We start from the raw sequence: 23194 nt of genomic DNA, 5'->3' as shown, positions 1-23194 counted from the left end.
CTGAAATGACAATAATATACCCTAGGAAAAACAGAAGGCCAGCAAAGGGACTTTTGTACAATGAAATCTGAAAAACTAAGCAGGGGGAGAAATGAGGATAGACTGCTATGATCAAGAGGGAGCAGAAAAGGAAAAAAGGAATTCTCAAAAGGATTCAAAAGAGAACAGAAAAGTATAATACATTATTTTTTTCAAATGGAGAGAACATGAGCAAATAAGACAACAAGAGAGCTGAGACAGGTGCCACATCCATACCCATGAAATGTCAATGATCACAAAAACCAATTGATTTGTAATTCCTCTATCCAAATGAGAAATCAAACTGTAAGTATACAGTAACAGCTTTTCAATAGGGTATGTTTTTATAATTCCCTCGATTCTTTTAAGGGAGAAACTTACTTAGTATGATTTACTAAGAAATTAGTCATCTTGAAAAGTAAATCCAATTCCTGACAACTTCTAAGATTCAAATCAGCTCTTCCACATTCAATTGTTATTTATCTGATAATAGATCTAATTTGCATCTTTCTTTGGTGGCACACCTAACTAAGCTTTGGTCTCAGTTTGAAGAAATAAAATGGTCGAATTGCAGAAATAAGCTATTTTAGGTAGATAAGGTACTTAATTTAGAAAATAAAATAAAAATCTCCACCATTTAAAGACTTAAGTTTTTGCTTTGTTGTGTTTTATTTTACTTTTAAATTACAAAAAAAAAATTTTTTTTTTTGGCTGCACCTCAGGGCTTGCAGGATTCTTAGTTCCCTCAACCAGGGATTGAACCCAGGCCACTGCAGTGAAAGCACCAAATTCTAACCACTAGACCACCAGGGTACTCCTTATTTTACTTTTTAAACATGGGCTATTATAAGAACTTTACAGCTTAGCCCGTAATCCCATCACTGCTGATTATCAAGCTGGTAAAATTACTACATACATTTGGCAATTTCATTATTCATTACCTGACCCATTGTACTTTGTAGCTGTGACAAATGAAATCAGACAAAAAGAACTAAAGGAGATGGGAAATGTTGACTTTACTGCTTAGTGACCAATGATGGGAAAATAAATAGTATCAATTTAACAGAGTAATGATGGTGACATTTTTGGTTTACATGAGTATGGAGGTAACTGACCACAGGTACATAATACTGAACTTTAATATTGGAGGCATCACACCCTACTTATGTTGAATAAAAAGCACCTTTCTTTCCAAAAGCTCTACCTGTCCAACAAACGCAGAGAAAGCTTTGGTACTGTCACGACCAGCTGCTGCTGAATGGTAGAGATTCACCCATTCCCTCAGAAGATACTCTGCCTTCTCCCTCAGGCCTGGAGGATCATCATACTCTGAGGCTTGAGAGATCCCAGAATGCATCATAAAGTTAGGGCCTCCATGAGCACGATCAATCATTGCTTCATAGTTGGATCGCACTACTTCCATCAGCTGGGGCAATCTAGTACAATAAATCCAGAATGAAAATCAGTCTATTCATGGCTGTGATTTCACAGACATACAGTTGGACAATTTGTTTATTTAAGAGAGACCACAAGAGTGATGATAATTTTACCATTCCCATATTTAAACAAAACTATCCTCGGTTTCTTCATATCTGTTTACTCATGAGGACATAATGTGCAAATGACTGACTTCAGTTAAGTCACTTCTTGACAAAAAAAGGATGCCCAATGAAATGGAGCTGATGTTCGTGGTCAAAAAATTATTCACTGCATGCCCACTATGTGCCATGCTTTGTGTTATTCATCTTAATTCTCAACAGTTCTTCAAGATCTTATTTCCATTTTATACAAGAAACAGGCTTAGGGAGGGTAAGTCGACTTGCCTAAAATCAGATTTTTAAGCAGCAGAGCCAGGCCTTAAACAGAGGACTCTGACACCAAATCTAGTGCTGTATATACTGCTCTACAGCAAGAAGACTTGGCAGTTAGTTAAGCTTTCATATCTTAAGGGACAATACTAGGCCTCACCAATGCTTACCATATGTGGTAGGTAAAGCAGTTATATAACAGGTAAACGTTACTAAGTCTATACAGTCATTTCTAAAGCTCTTAGACTCCTGAATACACAAGAATCCCAAAGCATTTCCTTCTCACCCTTCAGGAGCATTGCCTCTGGAGTGAGCATTAATCCTCATGAGGGTTTCAATGGTGTGGAACAGATCTGCTTCAGTAACATGGGCAACACTCCTTTCATCCACCAGCAGGATTTTTACCAATTGCATAGCAAATGCCACAGCCATGTAGTTTAAACCATTTTCCATTGACTGGCAACAAAGAAAGCACAATGTAAGAAAGACAGCACTTACAGCAAACACACTTCCCAACTACCAGAGGTCACTTTTCCTATTTAATTCCTTCCATACCTGAGCTAGGTGAAGATCATACTGTTGCATATTGACCAAATGATTGCGAATTAGCAACTCCACTGCCTCCACATTATATTTATATTCATCCCGACACTCAATTAGGCACCTAGAAAAGTCAGTATTTCTTTATTCATAAAGGCTTAACCATACTATATATCAGGTAAAATAAAGAGCCCATTTTATTAAATGGTAACTTGTTCCAAATTAAGGATGCCTTGAAAACCAACTAAAAATCAGTTTTCAAGATTCAAAATAACCAGTAAAGTGGTAGAACAGATGACCCAGTGTTAAAACACAAGTTTTGTTCTCGAAGTCTAGAAAACGAAGCATTCCATTTAAAACATTATTTATTTATGAACATCACTTCTATGAAATCACTGAAACCTTTTAAAATCCATGATCTATCATTTATTCCCCCAAACAAGGTACTGGTTTTCTGTATCCATCATGGGCACCAGAGGGAAAAAGAACAAACATTCAACAATACTCAGTATTTAGGGTCATGTATGTGAGAAAGCAGTTCAATAAATATTATTCTTCTAAGATGGCTACTGACCTTGTGATCTGTTTGTTACACCATGGAGACCCATACGCCCGGCCATCTTGAAGAGCTTTTAAGACCAAGAGGTGGCACTCTCTGTAGCGAAGCAGGAGGTCGGCATCAGCACCACTGGTGGCATCTAGTAAGCCCTCTACAGCCTATGGAAGAAAAAAAGTGTTCAGATCCGTGGAAAATACAGTATTCAGCCCAATTATCAAAGTCAATAACCAAACCTTAATGCAAAGTACAACATACCTTCTAAAGCCACAAGTTAACAATCTCTCCATTCACTAAAATCCCTTTCACTTGCCTAACACACACACTGAGTTCTTTCTAGTCCATGCTTAGTGTTCTTCCCTGTCGAGAAAGGTGACACTGTCCCTACACAGTAATAACAATGCTGCCCCATACCCCACCCCTTACCCAAGTACTTGGATCAACTGTCCCTCAAAACCTAAAGGGCTATCTTTTAAAGTTTCTTAAATAATCATAATTCCAGAAAATCTTACCTTTATGAAAAAAAGAGAAGATTTCACACTTTACTGTTGTAATTATTTACAACACTCTACTCTGGAGAAAATCATCTGCTTATTACAGAATAAAACTTGCTTTATATTAATTTTTAAAATTTTAAGCATAACTTAAGTACATAATGGTGCAGGTCACTAGATATTTACAAACCTAGTTTCTTCTAAAATTAACAGTTTAAGAACTAACCTTCTGGAGCAATCCAAGAGCAGCTATGGCATCCCGAGAGTTTCGAGATAATACTACAACCTCCAAAAGACTTCTAAGAGCCTGAGCTTGGGGGTTCATGGCCAAAGTTGGTGGGATGGCGTGAAGGTGCTGCTCCAGTTCTGTAATGCACTTATCATAAATCTGAGCTACGTCATCCGTTGCCCAAGCTTGCTGTTTTGGAGGAGGAAATAACCAAAAAAAGAGAGGGGAAAAAGAAAAAAAAAAAAGAGAGAGAGAGGAAAAAAATTAAAGTTTTTCAATGGCACAAGTAGCAATTTAAAAGTCTATTGGGGGGCTTCCCTGGTGGTGCAGTGGTTAAGAATCCATCTGCCAATGCAGGGGATACGGGTTCGAGCCCTGGCCCGGGAAGATCCCACATGCCGCGGAGCAACTAGGCCCATGCGCCACGAATACTGAGCCCACGTGCCACAACTACTGAAGCCCGTGCGCCTAGAGCCCATGCTCTGCAACAAGAGAAGCCACCGCAATGAGAAGCCCACACACCGCAACGAAGAGCAGCCCCTGCTTGCCGCAACCAGAGAAAAGCCCACGTGCAGCAACGAAGACCCAATGCAGCCAAAAATAAAATAAATAAAAATTAAAAAAAAAAAAAGTCTACTGGGGGACTTCCCTGGTGGTCCAGTGATAAGAATCCGCCTTCCAATGCAGGGGGAAAGGGTTCGATCCCTGGTCAGGGAAATAAGATCCCACATGCCATGGGGCAACTAAGCCCGCATGCCACAACTACTGAGCCCGCGAGCCTTAATGAGAGAGCCCACGTGCCCTGGAGCCTGCGCACCACAACTAGAGAGAGAAAATCCACACGCCACAACGAAGAGCCCGCGCTGCAATTAAAGATCCCGCATGCCCCAACTAAGACCTGACGCAGCCAAAAAAATAAAAATTTTTTCAAAGTCTATTGATATATTAACTACCCTTATTATTTTTTTTCTCTCTCTCTTTTTCATCAAAACATGGAGGGGCTCTTCCATTCCCCTTCCTGAACTGTTTGGTCTTGATGCCATTAAGTGGTGCAGTGCAAAGCAAGCACTGGTGGGGGTGTGTTTTGTTTACTTGATAGTGGAAAGCCTTGCAGACACCAATACAATCAAGTGATGAAAGAGCATGATAAATAATGGGAAAGGCTGAGAGCAGCACCACTTGTAGCATCTAATCTGCAGCCTATGAAAGTATATAATCCAAACCATGGAAAATATAGTATTCAGGCCAACTGTCAAAACCTAATAGGACAGAATAAGAACACAGCATCATTTCTGTGGTATTCCTATCAAAGACGTACTACCTGAATCTATTCCTGAGAACATATTGTACAAACCCAAATCAGGTCATTCTACAAAATCACTGGCCTGTAATCAAAGTGTGAAGGCCATGGGAAGATGAGAAAAGGAGCTGCAGTAGACTGACGTTAGGGGAAATTTTTAAATATAACAACTAAATGAAATGTGTGGTTCTTTTTTTGGCGGGGGGGGCACACAGCTTTCAGGATCTTAGTTCCCTGACCAGGGATCGAACCCAGGCCCCCGCAGTACAAGCGCAGAGTCCCATCCACTGGACCGCCAGGGAATTCCCTGAAATGCGTGATTCTGATTTAGGTCCTTTTACTACAAAAAGACAATACTGGGACACTTGGTAAAACTTGAATTAGGTCTAAGGATTAGATGATACTAAGGTATCAGTGTTAACTTCCTGATTTCAATGGTTATACAATGGTCACACAGAAGAACGTCTTTGTAGGAAACACAGACCAAAGGATTCAAGAGACTGGGCCATCAAGATCAGCACCTATGTTCAAATGGTTCAAAAGGAAAATGTTTCCCCTTACATTTTCAACTTTTGTGTAAATAACATTTCAAATTTTTAGAAAATGTTTTTATAAAGAACAGGGGAAGCCATGAGGTCACCACGTAAATTCCTTTAGTTAGGCCAAACAGGAAAGTTAAATCAACCTCATGGATTTATAAAAATTCCCGAATGCCATGCTGATCTGATACAAAGAGTATCTATACAACTCAACAACTGTGGGTAGTTTTCTTCCCTATAACTTAAGCTCCCAGGAACCAGTGATAGATTGACAAAAATATTCAAATTAAACTGTAAATTACTCAATTTAATCCAAGACGAGTATTTACCTTCATGGGCTGAGCTAAAAATCCTGTGGGCTGACTTAAATCATTTGTAGGCAAGAAGCCAGGCACATTGCGTGCAAACTCTTCATAAACAGCCAGCTGCTTTGGGTCCACACCACCAACCTTGGAAGAAGAAAACTTACTTTAACAGGATCCTCTTCACAATCAAGGGAAACCTTTCTATCAAAGTGGAAATTTTGCATGGGAGTAAGCACAGGGGTTGTGAGAAGGGACACAGGAGTCATTACAACATTTAACAGCATGACTGAATATGCATGCATGTGCGTGCACACAGTTCAGTGTTTCCTATTTCCCTGAGACCTGTTAGAGTCACCCTTATTTATAAATTAAGAGCTTTTCCACTGGGAAATGACTCAAGTAGGACCATGCTGCCAGTGCAATTCTCCAGTGCAGCTGGATAAAATTTCTCAACATCGTCTTCTCACCAACAACTAACTAGCAATAAAAACTCAAGTACCATAAGGGAAGACCAAGTTGGGAAACAAGAACTAAAAGGCACTTCAACAGTAGGGGGAGGGGACACATCTAAGCTATTTCTATGTCTTCTTCACAGGTAACCTTTAAGTGAAATGAAATGCTTTCTCAGAAACAGCATTTAAACCCCCTATCCTAGTCCTCGTGAGGAGTTAAGCAACAAGAACAGAAAGAAAACAAAGATGGGGCAGGGAGAGACAGAGGCCCCAGTTCTCACTTTCAGCCTGATTTGCTCTGGCATCCGCTCAGCTTGGTACGTTAACACAACAGGATCACAGTACCTGCGCCCTTCTTGCCTAGCATGTTTTCTCAGCTCAAATTCCTGCAAACAAAAAAAGTCACTGAGGTTCTTGTTATGAGGCACTTTCTTAAATGGAAAACCAAAATACTTAAAAGGCAAATGCTAAACACTTACAGTTGCTAATCTCTTGTCCATCTCAGGGCCTGCTTTTTCTACTGCAGTCTTCTGAATAAAACAGCAAGCTAATTCACAATTGTCCTGAGCTAACTGAGCAGCTGCCTGATCCATCATTTCCCTTTGTTGTGGGGATGCAGTCTATTGGGGGGGGGAGAGACAGAAAAAAATTTAAAGTTTTCTGTGGGTAGACGAAACAGGTAGATGGGATAATAGAAAATGCAGCACTTAGACAAATTAATTTTAGAAGTTCCAACTCTACTTAAGACTCATTAGCTGTGACCATGAAATAGTCTAACAATCATCTTCATCTACAAGATGAAAATACTACTCAACTGAAACATCTTACCAGGTTTCTGTGAAGATGGTGAACACTATGAAAGCAATAAAGCAGTAAACAAAGGCATTATTAACCACGACATATGAGACCCCAAATTAATAACTGAGTTACCTGAAGAGTGTGTGTGCGTGTGTGTGTGTGTCTGTGTGGTGTGTATGTGCTCACACAGACATACAGAGTCACTTTAAGTTGTTTTGTACTGTCCTACTCCAAAGTACTTTAAATCTAAGTTCTTCATGGTAAACAGAATCAAGACTGTTAACTTAGGCAGTTTTTTAAAAAAATCCTTCATTTCTTTAAACCAGTAAATATCTGGAGTATCTACTATCTGTCAAACACTATTAAGGATATAATAGTGAGCAAAAACAGACATGACGTTTCACCTCACAGAACTTACAGTCTAAAGGTGAGGACATCAAACACATATGGTAACTATTATAATAAGTGGAAATGCTCACTGCTACTAGCAAAGGAAAAGAAACATTTTCAGATAAGCAATAATGAGTTTTATACAACAGCAAGAAAATAATCAACTTACACGAAGGGCTGAGGCAAAACTGTTTTTCAGGTTGGTGGATATGCTCATGAGTAAAGGTTCCCTGCAAGTAATCATAGCCATTCCAGCTGTCAAGTTCCTCATCATGTGATGAGCTGCTATTCGCATTCGAGATTCCTCAGAATCCAGGGCAAAATCTTTCCTGACTATTTGCTCACAAGTAGTCATGGCAATCTTAATTGATCGATCCACTACAGGATGGACCAGCTCCTGGACAGCCCGTTCAATGGCTTGGCGCACACACTGCTTCAACTGTGGATGGGCCTGAAACAAGGGAATCTAGGGAGGAAAAAACAAGTCAACAGCTTGTTTAAATAAGACAACCCAATTTCTATCAGTAATCACACCCATGTTTTTGTCACTATTTCAAGGTTAACCATGAACTACCAATTTCTACTTTAAATTAACCAATGAAAAGCTAAGGAAACAACCTGGGCTCCAAAGGCGGCGTAGTAGTCAGTATATCTTGTGATACATGATTAGAGATAAAATTTCATGGGCAAACTGTTCATTACAAGATGCTTAAAGATACTACCTGCTTAGTCAAAATCTGTGGCTCAAGTACTCCTAAAGAAAGTAACTTCTTGGGACTTCCCTGGTGGTCCCGTGGTTAAAAATCCGCCTTCCAATGCAGAGGACGCGGGTTCGATCCCTGTTTGGGGGACTAAGATACCACATGCCATGCCAAGGGGCAACTAAGCCCATGTGATGCCAACTACTCATCCCACGCGCTCTGGAGCCCGCATGCCACAACTATAAAGAAGCCTGTGTGTGACAACTAAGACCCGACGCAGCCATAAATAAATGTTAAAAAAGAAAAGAAAGAAACTTGTTTAGTAGCATGGGGAAATGCGAAAAGAATCAAGTTTACAGAGAAGAGGCTTTTTCTTAAAAATCACATTTTCAGTTTTAATAGGTTATGCCTTATTTTTCCCCCAAAATGATTATATTATACCCCCCACCAGCAATGCATAACAGTTTCTATTGTACCAACAGCTGGTATGATCATACTTTCAATTTTTGCCTAGTTGGGGGATTTTAAATTTTATACTGTGGTTTTAATTTGCATTTTCCTGACAGCTAATGCGGTTTAGCATTTTCCATATGCTGGATGACTTTTTTTTTTTTTTTTTTTTTTCGGTACGCTGGCCTCTAACTGCTGTGGCCTCTCCCGTTGCGGAGCACAGGCTCCAGGAGCGAAGGCTCAGCGGCCATGGCTCACGGGCCCAACTGCTCCGCGGCATGTGGGATATTCCAAGTCCGGGGCACGAACCCGTGTCCCCTGCATCAACAGGCGGACTCTCAACCACTGCGCCACCAGGGAAGCCCACTGGATGACTTCTGATATTTCTTCTTCTACAAAATATATCTTTAGTTTTTCTGTTGGGTTCTTTTCTTGGTTTGCAGGTTTGTTTATATGCACTAAATACTAATCCTTTGTGGTTATATCTATTGGGACTATCATTTCTGTTTGTGGCTTGTCTATTCACTTTCTGCATGGTACTTTTGTTTTTTAAATTAAAAAAATTTTATTGAAGTATAGTTGACTTACAATATTACATTAGTTTCAGGAGTAGTAATCAGTATTTTTATAGATTACACTCCGTTAAGTTATTACAAGATAATGGCTGTAAGAGAAAAGGCTTTCTACAAAAACTATTATTTTCAAGATAGTAAGAGTTTTATAAAAAATTACCATACACTGAAACCTGCTTCATTGAAAGACTGCTTCCAGGTATTCACTGAATTTTTTAAAAACTTAAAAAAATATTCATGATGAACTTATAAAAATATTCAATTATTGGGAGTATTGTAAAAGAGAATCATAATTTCTAGACCTAGTTTTTTCCCCAAAAACCAAGTGCCACATCTACAGAAGCAAAAACAAACAAAAACAGGTTAAAAATGATCTCTTTAAAACCCTTTCAAAGTCCTTTAAATACAAAACTTCAATGTATTTATGTTACGACTGTTTCAATTTCTAAAAAGCAAAGACCATGAAATCTGATTTTGAACTAAACAACTGTGTTAAGCAGAATAAGAGAATGAGGATAAACAAGCAATCATCACCCTCAATATACAGAGTAGAATACTACCTTTAAGTATAGGAAAAAGGACTGATGGGAAGTTATTTAAGACCAGACAATCTCACAGAATCAGGCCACAGAAATATAACTGAGTGTACTAAGGCCACTTCCAGACCTCGGCCTGGAGACTTTACACACACACGCACACACCAGCTCAGTTCCAGCTATCTTCCAAAAGATATGGCTTAATGCAAGACTAAGGTGACATGATATAAAGAACAAAAACCTGGGGATTTCCCTGGTGGTGCAGTGGTTAAGAATCTACCTGCCAATGCAGGGGACATGGGTTCAAGCCCTGGTCCGGGAAGATCCTACATGCCGCGGAGCAACTAAGCCCGTGCGCCACAACTACTGAGCCTGCGCTCTAGAGCCCGCGAGCCGTAAGTCCTGAGCCCGTGTGCCACAACTACTGAAGCTTGCGCGCCTAGAGCCTGTGCTCCACAACGAGAAGCCACCGCAATGAGAAGCCCGCGCACAGCAGCAAAGAGCAGCCCCCGCTCGCCACAACTAAAGAAAGCCTGCACACAGCAACAAAGGCCCAACACAGCCAACAATAAATAAATAAATAATGATAAAATTTAAAAATAATAATAAAAAAAGAAAGAACAAAAACCTATGGTAGGGCCTCCCTGGTGGCGCAGTGGTTGAGAGTCCGCCTGCCGATGCAGGGGATACGGGTTCGTGCCCCGGTCCGGGAGGATGCCATATGCCGTGGAGCGGCTGGGCCCATGAGCCATGGCCGCTGGGCCTGTGCGTCCGGAGCCTGTGCTCCGCAACGGGAGAGGCCACAGCAGTGAGAGGCCCGCGTACCGCAAAAAAAAAAAAAAAAAAAAACCTATGGTATACACTAAGCATCTTCTGACTATATAAGGAATACTTGGAGATTTTGATTATATTGGCAGCTTACTTAATTTTCATGGGTTTGGACATGAGGGGCCAATATAAGTGATGTCTAATCACAACGACTTATTTTTAGAGTAGAAAAAAGATCTCAGCTATACTACACAGCAATTCCTGATCCCTACTCTCTGCCACAAAAGCCTACAACCTAGGAATTCAGAAGGAAGGGGAAGAGGGATGGGAAAGTAACCAGTTTACCTTGTCACAAAGTAGGAACTTAGGAAGAGGGTGGTGGTTACTTACTGTTGGGTTTAGAGTAATGTGTGGTGCCAGGCCCGCAAGGGAATAGACATTGATGTCATGGTAACTGTACTGTGGCTGTGGTGGAACCGTGGCTGTACAGGTGGTACTGGTAGCTGGTGTTGTAGAAGTTGCTAAATGTAGAGAGATAAAATAAGAGCTAATAAAAGGAGCACACTTCTTGACTTTAGTATAAAATTAGCAGGGCATGATGTGGTCTTTATCTAATTAAACTAATTGAATGGGGGGAGGGGTGGCACAGGTCACATTCTTCCACCTTGAATTATTATAAGGGAAATTGTTATTCTAATAGAGATTTGAACAAAGCAGGTAAAACTGTATTGGTGCACGGTGGGCACAGAAAGCAACTGAGGGGTCATGCCACATTAGCAGGCCCAAGCCCTGTTCGATTATTCTATATTATAGATGTCAGTTTTCAACCTAGGCTGTTCCCTCGATTTACCTGGGGACTCTTACACTGAGAGCTGAGAAAAAGAAGAAAAGCTGGTTCATTCTAACCACAACTCCCAATCATTCTACACTCCTACAGCCCCCGCACTTCCAGTCCTCCTGGACCCAGGTCAAATAATCCACTCCCCTAACAGGTTGAGCTGGTCTGGCCACCCCCAGATTTGAATAACAACACAGGTCATCATGCCAATGCAATTCTTTCTCTCGGAGACCTCAAACAGTGTAAAAGATAACCTGGCTTAGTTGGGATATGAGAAACAACTGATTAATAATATTAGTTATGAGTATCACATGAACTACCCAGATAGATTCTAATACAGTAAGACAATGCCTAAACATAACTAACTTTTCCTTAATTTAGAAGGCTCACCAGAAAGTACACAAAGTTTCAGCATCCCATTACACAGAATAATTATAATTTGTTATATGCATGGGAATGTACCATTTAAGAGAACATCTGATAAACAGAGGGCTAATTATCACACTTACTTGTGGTTGTGATTGGAGGGAGCTCTTCTGGCTGCTTGACATCTTTCTTTGGAGCAGAGAGTTGCTCATCTAAGTTCTTTAGGCGATCTTTATCCTTTAGGAGGTTTCCAGGTTTCAGCTCATTGATGTCTAATGCAAGGTTCTTGCAGAGGACCTCAATCTCAAACTTCAAGTTTAACTGCATAATTCCAGTATTCAATTAGAATATTAAAAATGAAAATTTAGCTTCATAATATATAGTATTCTCACCCATCTGTCATAGTGCTTCCCCCCAAATACCCTCTTTTTCCTGTAAATTATTTTTTCCTGTAAATTTTAATAATGTAAAGCCAGAGACTGTTCTTAGGGATAAAGAGCAACAAATTCACCTTTAAGTCATGTTCCTGATGTAGTTCAGCTAATACATTCATAATTGCCATTGTCCAGGGGTTGGGGGGCCTAAAAACCTAAAGAAAACCGTTATGTTAAATAAGCTTGCCCCAAAATTACTCTTTAAATTGTATTATCTAAAAGTTAAGCACTTACACCTATGTGGCCATAATAAAACCCCTAGCCTTCCCATCTATAATATTATATTTCAGAAAAACACCAGAACCCAAAACCACCCATTAAAATCAGTCCTATAATAATACTGCTTGGCCTCTCAATTTGGAAATCCCGAGTTTCCCTGAGGAAAACTAACTGAACTAGCTCTATGTCCATAAGAACTAAGGATATAGCCTCTAAACCTTGTGCTAAAACAAACTAACTCTTACAAATTAGCCATCAATAAAATATTAAAATTTACTCACCACACTACGAATGCTAGATTCTAAGACTTTGGCAACAAAGGGGACTACATAGAGCAACTCTTGCTGTCCTTTAACATAAGCCTCTAGCAGCAAAGATTTTACATCCAAGTCCTAGAATAAAAAACATATTTTTAAAAGCTGGTAATATACTAGAAAATCCCTCACAAAACACCCCCAATTATACCTTGCCAAACTCACCCCTGAAATTGGAATCAATAACTTGACCCTCGCCTTATGAAAAGGAAGGGGTAACAATCATACCTTATTGGCTTTTGTTTATCCTGCTAAACAATGTAAGGCCATGAGCATGCAATTAGGGATTCAAAACATGGGCCAAACTTTTACAGCCCCAAATAAAGTCAAGACTTTTAAACAGAATATGCTGTATGAACATTCTCAAGTTTTACATGAGCTTTTAGTTGAAACTCACAGTGTGTAAGATGGGTTTATTTTTAGCTAGTGTAATCATTCCTAGCCAATGTCCCAAATTCTTCAGCAAAGAACGATCAGAGAAATTGGCTGCAGCTTTATCAGAGGTCAGGAGCACCTGAAATAGTGCAGGATTAAGGAAGGTATGACAATGAGCTTATAAAAAAATATTCTCAACTAAATGTTTAAGAATTCCATTATTCTACATTAAAAACAAGCTGTCAATGGAGAACATGCCCCCAACGTAGATCTCATCCATGTATCATTGTGATATTTTGTTGTGTTCAGTAACATTTTTACCTTCAAATGCCTTTCCATTAAAAAAAAAAGTAATACAAATATATTGTATAAAGTAACACAAGGTTAAAAGTATCATGTATGGTCCCACAACTGAAAATTTTAGCTAGGTTTGAAGCAGAGACCCAACTGCAAATCTATCTGGAAGAGCTAAATTCAATTCAAATGAAGACTATAGCTATACTTTTTAAGTCCTTCCCAGACAGCAGGCATACTGAGGAACACAACAAGATTGCAGTAAATGTTGTGAGCTTTAGCATTATCTCTGGAGACAACTAAGATAACTTTCTAGAATACAGTGTAATATTGCTTACACACTTATCACATTACTAGGAGACCTAATCCATTTCTTCAATTCTTTACTTCTTACTTTCTTAAGGGGGACAGAACCAATACATGAGAGTGCCTTGGGTACACATGAAGAGTGTCTTGGGTACACACATATACCCACTTACTATATGATACCTTTTAATTTATGACTTTAAGTTTAAATTTGTAATTTAAACTTTTGTTTAAAAGAAAGGATCTTGAAATTCTGCTCCAGATTATGTGGAAATTTTTATATATCCCAATCATTCTTGCTATCAAATAACAAACGCTGAATATAGTTATGTTCCTTAACTCCATACAGCAACAGCAGAATGGCACAAACTCAGCTGTGCAACAGAAAGGAGCCAGGAATTCTTTTGCACTACAGCGTAACCAAGAATAGGGAAAATTCCTATCCACAGGTTTAAATATAGTGCTGGTTCCTAAGCCAATATTCCAAGTTATTCAGCAAAGAATGTTTTCAGCTACATGCTGGTTCACACTGTTTTCTTGAAAAGTTATTCCTCCTAAGAAAAATACTTGGGTTTTATAGAACAAGCATTAGCTCATTAGGAAGTCTGAACTTAAAATAAACTTCTGAGAATGCTAAACAACTATTCCACAATAGGTCTAGACTCTTGAGATATCTGGCATTTAAGACATAAGGGAAAATACTCACTGCAGCTCTGTTTCTGTAATAGTGAAAGATATTAACAACCAATATAATGGATTTCTATAAGACTATTAAAAACAGAGGGATTAAAGCTAAGGGTATATAATCAAATAATATGCAGAGGGAGAAAAAAGAACTGAAACATCTACCGTCACTTTAAACTTTAAAATTACAAAATATGTAGTCCCTCAGCCCCATCTTACTTACTCTCCACTTGACCAAAGAGGATAAATTACTAATCTACAACCTGCTATTAACAGACCTGACACCAGAACTATTGTTTTCCTAAAAACATGCACAAAGGGTAAAGATTTCAAAACCATGCATAGAATGATGAAAACAAATTCACAAGAGTGGTTACTTTCAAAGTAAATAGCGCATAGAATGTGTCTGTGAGACTAAATTCTTCAAGAAAATTTAGTTCTGTATTTGAAACAAAGCCTAGAGCAACTTTCATAAATACTTTAACATATACACAAACAGGGGAAAACAGCAATACCCCTCCCCCTCCAATTACACCTGTACAATCAAGTATTTCCAAACTCAAAACATTAATAAAAAGAAATACAAGAACACTTACTTTGATGTTTCTATAGGTCTCATTCAGAACCATCTTATTAAATTCAGGATTCTTCAGTGTGTCAAGGAAGTTTGAATATAGGCTGTGAAAGTTTGGCTCAATACTGACTCTCTTCATAACCAGGTATTGTGAAACCCAAGGCATAAATTCTTCCTTCACAGTTTCCTTTAGTTCTTCAACCTAGCCAACCATTATGACATGGGAAGTATACAATTAAAAGATGATAAAATAACAGTTCTGTGTTTTGTTTCTGTGAACAATACTACAGCATGTGGCTCCTTGCAAAATTAGAAGCTAAAGTACATGCTAGGGCTTCCCTGGTGGCTCAGTGGTTAAGAATCCGCTTGCCAATGCAGGGGACATGGGTTCGGAGCCCTGGTCGGGGAAGATCCCACATGCCACGGAGCAACTAAGCCCGTGCGCCACAACTACTGAGGCCACGTGCCGCAACTACTGAAGCCCACGCGCCTAGAGCCCATGCTCCGTAACAAGAGAAGCCACTGCATTGAGAAGCTCGCGCACCACACAAGGAAGAATAGCCCCTGCTCGCCACAACCAGAGAAAACCTGCGCACAGCAACAAAGACCCAACACAGACAAAAATAAATAAATTAAAATAAATAAAGTACCATGCTACATCTCTCCCCAATTTCAGACAGATGCTATCCAAGTACAGTATGTTCAATTTCATCTAAGTATAGAGTCAATCATCTCTTTAACTGGGTGATTAGAACTGAAACATCTACTGTCACTTTAAACTTTAAAATTACAAAATATGTAGTCCCTCAACCCCATCTTACTTACTCTCCATTTGACCAAAAGAGGATATATTACTCATCTACAAACCTGCTATTAACAGACCCGACACCAGAACTATTGTTTTCCTAAATTTATATCTCCAGGAATTATCTGTAAAGTTTCAAACTTCTCTTCCAAAAGGGATGCTGAGTGCTTCAAAATTCTCCCCCAATCAATTATGGTGGGGTTTTCAAAGGCAGTACCTGCATTATAAATTACATCTCAAAACCCACTTGTTCGGGCTAATCTTGTTGACTAAAATGGACATTTCCAGGTATTGTCTTAGCACATAATCTTGCGTATCATTACTTTTCAGAAGCTCTACCTCACTTATTAGGCGCCTAATGGTTTCTGGGAGGACAGGAATTGTGATTAGGAATACAAATGAAATTTCCATCATCATGAAATCATTTCAAGTTTACTTCAAAAAGGCTGTAACTTACTGCAAAACAATGTTATTTGGGACTTCCCTGGAGGTCCAGTGGTTAAGACACTGCACTTCCACTGCAGGGGGTGGGTTCAATCCCGGGTCAGGGAACTAAGATCCCACACGCCGCAAAGTGCGGCCAAAATAGAAAAAATAAAATAAAATAAAATAAAATAAAAAATAAACCAGTGCTATTTAATGTCTACAAAATCCACAACCAGTAGTTGTATATCCATGTTCCCTTCATTTTCATTCTATTATCTCTACCTTTAAAAGTGTTAAAAGGGTGCAGAATGTCATATATAAATCCCCCAACCCATCAAGGAAAAGAATAGAGAGCATTTGTAGTGATATATAAACTATTATTTCAGACTCACCTTTTGTGTCATATTTGACTGGGAGAGGTTGTTGAAGATAAAAGCAATTTTCTCTTGGATATTTTCTGGGGGCTCTACGATTCTCTCTGTTTGATCTGTGGCCACAAGTAATGTATCTATATTTGTAGTATTAATAGAAGGCTAAAGAAATAAAATATAAAATAAACAAACTGAAATCCTTCCTAGACAAATCCCAGGGGGGGAAATGTATACAGATTATTTTAGTATACAAAATATACATGGTGTGTATGATTGTGTACTGGAAGTGCTGGAAAGAATATGTATTGAACTATTATTAATAGTGGCTGTGTGTGGGAAATTGGGGTGGGAAGGCAGAGAGACAAAGGGAGAAATGCTTTTTTTTTTAGTAGACATGTGTTGTTTTTAATAAAATTAAAATACATGTTCACTACTGGATATATTACAACATATCAAATCCAACAAAGAAAAAAGATAGACCTACTTACTGGCACATCTTTCTTAAAGCTGACTCCAGTTGGCCTGGTGACTGTAACTGTTTTAGCAACAGTGGTGGTTGTTGAGGTGGTTACCATAGTGCTAACCTGACCAGCAAGGGGAGCTTTCGCTGGAACCTGGGCCTGGGCCTGGGCTTGAGCCAGTGCAATACTTCCAGGGGTTGTGATAGAGCCCTGCATTTTCACAGGAGGATCTCTAGATTGCTGTCCATACTCGATATACTATGGGGGTAGGGAGAGAGAAACACATTAAAAGAGTTCTTAACAGAAACTGCAATTTTTGAATTACACCTCACTCACTACTGAGAGAATAGAAATTATTTCAGAGCGCTCTTTTGGTTCATCTATCTCCCTTACGTCTCACCCCATTCCGGTCCATATTCCTATATCTATAATATATAGTGGATACCATGAGCTCCTTAAGGAGTAAAGGTAAAATATTAGTATGTTTTTAAAGTATTTATAAGAGAACTCGTCTAACAAAACAAGTTCCAAAAGAGTAGCCACAAATGCCTGCATATAAATTTCCTTAAATCCCTTAATACATGTAAACTTTAAAGTTTTATAATTTATATAGTAAACTGATTTCTTTTTTTAAAAGTTTATTTATTTCTGGCTGTGTTGGGTCTTTGTTGCTGTGTGCGGGCTTTCTCTAGTTGCTGCAAGTGGGGGCTACTCTTCGTTGTGGTGCGTGGGCTTCTCATCGCGGTGGCTTCTCTTGTTGCAGAGCACGGGCTCTAGCCGCGCGGGCTTCAGTAGTTGTGGCACGCAAGCTCAGTAGTTGTGGCGCACAGGCTTAGTTGCTCTGCGGCATGTGGGATCTTCCCGGACCAGGGCTCGAACCCATGTCCCCTGCATTGGCAGGCGGATTCTTAACCACTGCGCCACCAGGGAAGCCCAAACTAATTTCTTTTCTATTGGATGCTGATGAGAAAACCATGGCCTAAAAAACACACTGCAATGTGAGTCCTCAATAAAGCTATTACCACAAAACAGTGTATACCACACCACCTAGCCAACTGGAGGTAAGCATGATACTGGATGTTCTAGGATAAGTTTTTCTTTTTTTTTCATTTCACAGACCAATAAAATTCCTACTCACACACAAATCAGAAGACTGACACACCCTTTGTGATACTATTTCCCACAGCTTGTACCTATAACAAAACAAACTATTATCTATATATACAATAACTTTATTCAAAAAAGGGGACAGGGGCTTCCCTGGTGGCACAGTAGTTGAGAGTCTGCCTGCCGATGCAGGGGACACGGGTTCGTGTCCCAGTCCGGGAAGATCCCACATGCCGCGGAGCGGCTGGGCCCGTGGGCCACAGCCGCTGAGCCTGCGCTCCGCAGCGGGAGAGGCCACAACAGTGAGAGGCCCTTGTACCGCAAAAAAAAAAAAAAAAAAAAGGACATTTTCAAGGAAGGAGAATCTCTGAAGAAAGTACAGCCCTTTAAATTGACTATAGAAATATAAACAATGATCTCCCTTCTCTTCTCTGGGTATCTTGTTATAGTGGGAACTATCACCTATCACTGCTTTGTGTGATCACTTTCATACCACCTCCCTTGTTCTCTCTAGTCTTCCAAGGCCCATATTCCCAGCTCTCAATTCCAAAAACACTTGATTGTAGTAAGCCTCTGACCTCCCATCCTAGCTTTTCAAACTCTGCTTTCCTGTCTAGTTTTCAGTGCTATAGTTTTGGCACAGTCCTCCACCCCCTCAAGAGGCATGAATACACTCCTGCCCCCCATGCTATGGTTTCTTAGGCTAAACCATCATAATGACCCTACCCTCCTACAAACAAACCCAGTGGGATGAGGTAGAAAGCACTGGACTAAATTATAATAGAATTAAAAGTAGGTTCAAATTCTGATCTTTCTGATTTCTTAAAAATATGATCTTATAAAGTAGTTCATCTTTTATTTTAATAAAGTAAAATAAAGATAATAGAGATTAATCAACTTTCTGTGTTCTCTATAAGCTGACTTTGACCAAAGGTAAGGCAAAAGTGTGAATGTTTAGTTATCACCTAAAATGAATCATTAAAGTAAAAGTTTACAAATATCAAGAATAATCACATAACATGGCTTAAAATGTATATTCTCTAGGTCCATTTCCTCAGGGACTGTCTCATTTTTAACCTCAAAGGAATCTAAGCAGGTAGTTTAAGGCGGCTGTATTTTTAAGAAACAGCTGGTCTGAAAGTTTTATATGAAACAGCTCTGGGAATTCCCTAGTGGTCCAATGGTTAGGACTCGGTGCTTTCACTGCCTTGGCCCTGGTTCAATCCCTGGTTGGGGAACTAAGATTTTACAAGCCGCGTGGAGCAGCACACCCTCCGCCCAAAACCAAACAAACCAAACCACCACCACCACCAAAACAACAAAAAGAAACAGCTCTGATTCATGTTAACATTTAAATCAGAGGGACAACTTTACTTATTTTAATCAGAGTTCCACTCCAAATCCTTTTTAGACTCAGGCAAGGGATTCTTGTTAACAGTGAAAGATGTCTACCTCAACAGCATTGTTAGGCTGAAAGAACTAGCAAAAGCCTTTTATGAAATCAAGCAAAACCACTGCTTACAAAAGGTAACCCAAAATCCGTATTTTTTCATGATTAAGATGCAAAACAAGCAACAAATAATACGTATACCTGTATCATGCCAATCATTAAGAAATCTTAATGCCATTGCCAGTAAATCCAAATTCAAATTAAAATAGATAAACCATCCAACTACTTAGGTACTGAAGACACTTACCTCCTGTAAATGATGTGGAAATTGCATAAAGTGACTAATAGAAGCCAAGTGCTGACAATACTGGGGATAGTCCTTCAATCTGCCAACAAAAACATTCAGTCTTTTTACCATTTCATGTAAGAACAGAGGCAGCACAATTTTAAAATTTTCAAAAGCTAGTCTAGGCCATTTCCCCCCTTTCTACCTTTGAAATACCTTATTTGAAGAGAAGGCCAAAAGGAAGAACAAAGAAGTAAGGAGGTGGATATTTATGAACTTCACCCCTTTTACATCAAAAAACAGTATCACTGATTTTTTTTTAAAGGTCTTATTCCACTTAATATTAGATTACAATGAGCCACTAAAACTACTGTCTGGAAACGACTCCAAATGTTCATCAACAGGTGAACAGAAAAGCAATTTGCTAATGAACCCATACAATGGAATACTACTCAGCGGTAAAAAGAAACAGACTCCTGAAATATGCAGTAACATGGATAAATCTCAAAAGCATCATGCTATGTGCAAGTGAGACTCATACACATTGTGTATGATTCCATTTAAATAATACTCTGGAAAAACTAGACAAATTAGATCAGTGATTGCCCAGGGTCAGATGTGAGGGAAAGTTAACTACAAAGGGGGAATAAGAAAACTTCTTGGGGGTGACGAAAATATTCCGTATCTTGATTGTGGTGTTGGTGGCAGTGGTTATACAACTGTTAGAATTTGTCAAACTTCAAAGACCTGTTCACCTAAAATACCGACTTTTACGTATATAAAGTATACCTCAATAAACAAACCAAAAAAATTGCTATTTCATTTTATACTTTTCCTACCACATATTTGTCAATTGTAACGAATTTAATTATCTTCACTTCTTCCTCTTTTACTTCTTACAGTCATTAAGATTAGTTAATATACATATAATGATAAGGCATGGCAAGAATTAGTTGAAAAGTAAGCTACTGTTTCTCCTTCTATTAAAAAAGAGAAGCTTCACAGGAAACCTATCCACTCACCTATTTTTAAATCTATCTAGTGCAGCAATCCCAAAATAATACATTTTGGATCCAAAAGGCTTGCGTAAGGCTTCAAGAACATATCGTAGGGCCAAACCTAGTGCCATGTAAGTGACCAGTCCTTTTTCGATTATCCCACCGAACAGGCAGGCTGTAATATGTAACTCTTTATCAGGGTACTGGGGGAAGAACCGATATTCTTCGAACAAGTTCCTTAGCATACAGTTAAATACTTCTCGTTCTCTCTTTATGGTAGAATCTTTAAACCTCTGTAGCATTTCTAATACCTGGAGAAAGCAAGACAAAAATGATATACACATAAAGGAAACTATTATTAAGAGCATTCCTCAAATATTCTTTATTGTCAAGCAGAATACTTAACAATAAACTGAGCCTGAGACAAATATTAAGGTTTCCAAAGATGCAGAGACATATCAAAACACTTTGTGTTGGGATTTCACTTTGAAAAGGGCATTTATTTAAGATTTACCTAAACCATAAAGAATTAGATCGTCCTAGACACTCACCTCATCAACAGACATGGTTGGATGTGGTGGGTGGTTATATATTCTCTGGAAATAGCTGTTTGCTTCATCATCTATCTCTTTACTAAAGTGCTGATTTGCCTCTGGCCACACCTGAGACAAGTCCGCTGTTAGAAACAGAAAAGCAACCAGTGGGCATTTAGGCTCTTCCTTCACTCCCCCACATAAAGCATCACTCCCCCACATAAAGCAGAGCCAGAGAGACCAATACAGTTTGAATTTTAACGAAAAAATAAAGTGAAGTGTTTTAAGTGGTCAAGTTTCAATATTCAAGTGCTCTAGGGACACAAAAGATTCTCACAAAACTGCCTTACAACCATAGTCCTACCCTAGTACTTTCTTCGTAAGGATTTATCACACCATGAAAGTTCACTAGGTTCAAATTCATAATGCACTTATCCTCAATACAACCTCACTCGAGGTTAACAAATCTTTACTACTTTATTAAAAAAAAAAATCACCTTTTACATGTAAGAATTCTCAATGCATGTGCATGACACTTGATATAAACACAACGCATGCTACAAAACATAACATTCAGACAAGTCTTTCACACTAATATTTTCAAGTCACTTGGTATACTTTCAAACCTTGTAAGATGAATATTTAGTCCCAATGACAAGGATACTTATAAGCCAATGATACCTATGTATTTACAAAGAGGACGTCTCTGATTTTGAAATAACCTACTAAAGGAGATTAAAACTTAATAAATTGGTTTTTGTAGCATCATATATATGGCAATAATTATGTGTACTATAAGGCTATATGTATCATAAAGCTATTATATTAAAATAAACAAACATTAAAGTAAATAAAATATAGTTATTTACTTTATAAACTGCCAAGCTGAAACAGAAATCTGAAATTCTCCTGGCTGCTCCTGATTTGTTAAAAAAAACAAAACAAACAAAAAAAAAAACAAAGAAAAAAAACACTAAAAAATCTTTAGGATAAGTATAAGACTTACATACATAAGACTACAACTGCTCAAAGTCTTTTCTCTTTACTTCTGACTTTTAGGATAACACCTCGAAGGATGCTACCTCTTATTAACTGTCACCTTGTTCTGGCAATCCAGGATCAAAGGTGGAATGATACCTCAAATTTTTGTTTTAATAATTTACATGTATGAATTTACTCCCACTGATCTAGGAGGCGTATCAACGGCCCTACTAACAATATATTAAGACAAGTCAATGTCTTTGTCCATATAACTCTAGGGACAACAAATTGGACATGCAAGTTTCATATGCATCAGTCACACTTCACAATCACAGACAACACTACCACTTACAAGGTTTCATCTTACTCTGCTGGAATGTAGGCTGGTTCAGTCCAGAGGTGCCCAGTTTCCTCTGCACAAAAGGATCGTTATTCACTGCAGGGAGTCCAAGAGCCCCAGTTCCTATACCAGTCAGGCTGCCTGTGCCAAGACCACCTACTAGAAAGAACGAAGGCAGCCAGAAGTCTTATCGTTACTCATATTCTTGACTTTATTCACATCAAAAAATAAGTTTTTAATTAAAAACTTATATTAATTAAAAAATTAGGGTCTTTTGTTAACTCAGTGGTAACTAGGTTACAGAGTTATTACAACATTTCACTCCTTAGGTTTTAGTACTCTAAACTTATACTCTGGCAATAAAAGGTTCAGATAGATAGCTTAGGAGAAACATGTGGTTAGTAGAGGGGAGAAAAATGCAACCTTTACTTCAACATGTAAGTTAAAAGCCAAAATATGTGGGGTTTCCCTGGTGGCGCAGTGGTTGAGAGTCCACCTGCCGATGCAGGGGACACAGGTTCATGTCCCGGTCCGGGAAGATCCCACATGCCGCGGAGCGGCTGGGCCCGTGAGCCATGGCCGCTGAGCCTGCGCGTCCGGAGCCTGTGCTCCGCAACGGGAGAGGCCACAACAGTG

At 39.0% G+C, this 23194-nt stretch overlaps 1 protein-coding gene across 8 annotated transcripts in view; it reads right to left on the bottom strand.

Annotated features, from left to right (window-relative positions):
• CNOT1 (CCR4-NOT transcription complex subunit 1) overlaps positions 1-23194 on the bottom strand; it is a 104961-nt gene that overhangs the window by 12733 nt on the left and 69034 nt on the right. For 3 of the 8 annotated variants that reach the window (XM_081216863.1, XM_081216862.1, XM_081216869.1), the window contains 21 exons: positions 22571-22717; positions 21256-21380; positions 20729-21015; positions 19728-19806; positions 16951-17181; positions 16484-16624; positions 14883-15062; positions 13025-13141; positions 12595-12705; positions 12172-12249; positions 11804-11981; positions 10847-10977; positions 7599-7895; positions 6721-6861; positions 6523-6627; positions 5814-5933; positions 3643-3834; positions 2941-3083; positions 2382-2490; positions 2113-2282; positions 1202-1454 (listed from right to left, as the gene is read on the bottom strand). In XM_081216863.1, coding sequence (XP_081072989.1) covers positions 1202-1454; positions 2113-2282; positions 2382-2490; positions 2941-3083; positions 3643-3834; positions 5814-5933; positions 6523-6627; positions 6721-6861; positions 7599-7895; positions 10847-10977; positions 11804-11981; positions 12172-12249; positions 12595-12705; positions 13025-13141; positions 14883-15062; positions 16484-16624; positions 16951-17181; positions 19728-19806; positions 20729-21015; positions 21256-21380; positions 22571-22717 — 3335 coding nt within the window. The remainder of the gene's footprint in view (positions 1-1201; positions 1455-2112; positions 2283-2381; positions 2491-2940; positions 3084-3642; positions 3835-5813; positions 5934-6522; positions 6628-6720; positions 6862-7598; positions 7896-10846; positions 10978-11803; positions 11982-12171; positions 12250-12594; positions 12706-13024; positions 13142-14882; positions 15063-16483; positions 16625-16950; positions 17182-19727; positions 19807-20728; positions 21016-21255; positions 21381-22570; positions 22718-23194) is intronic. The other 5 variants (XM_081216867.1, XM_081216865.1, XM_081216868.1 and 2 more) reach the window with 5 other exon arrangements.

This window comes from Mesoplodon bidens (assembly GCF_964165515.1).
Source record: "Mesoplodon bidens genome assembly, chromosome: 18".
Classification (NCBI taxonomy): Eukaryota; Metazoa; Chordata; class Mammalia; order Artiodactyla; family Ziphiidae; genus Mesoplodon; species Mesoplodon bidens.
The sequence above is the reverse complement of the archived record's forward strand: the minus strand, read 5'-3'. Positions and strand labels throughout refer to the sequence as shown.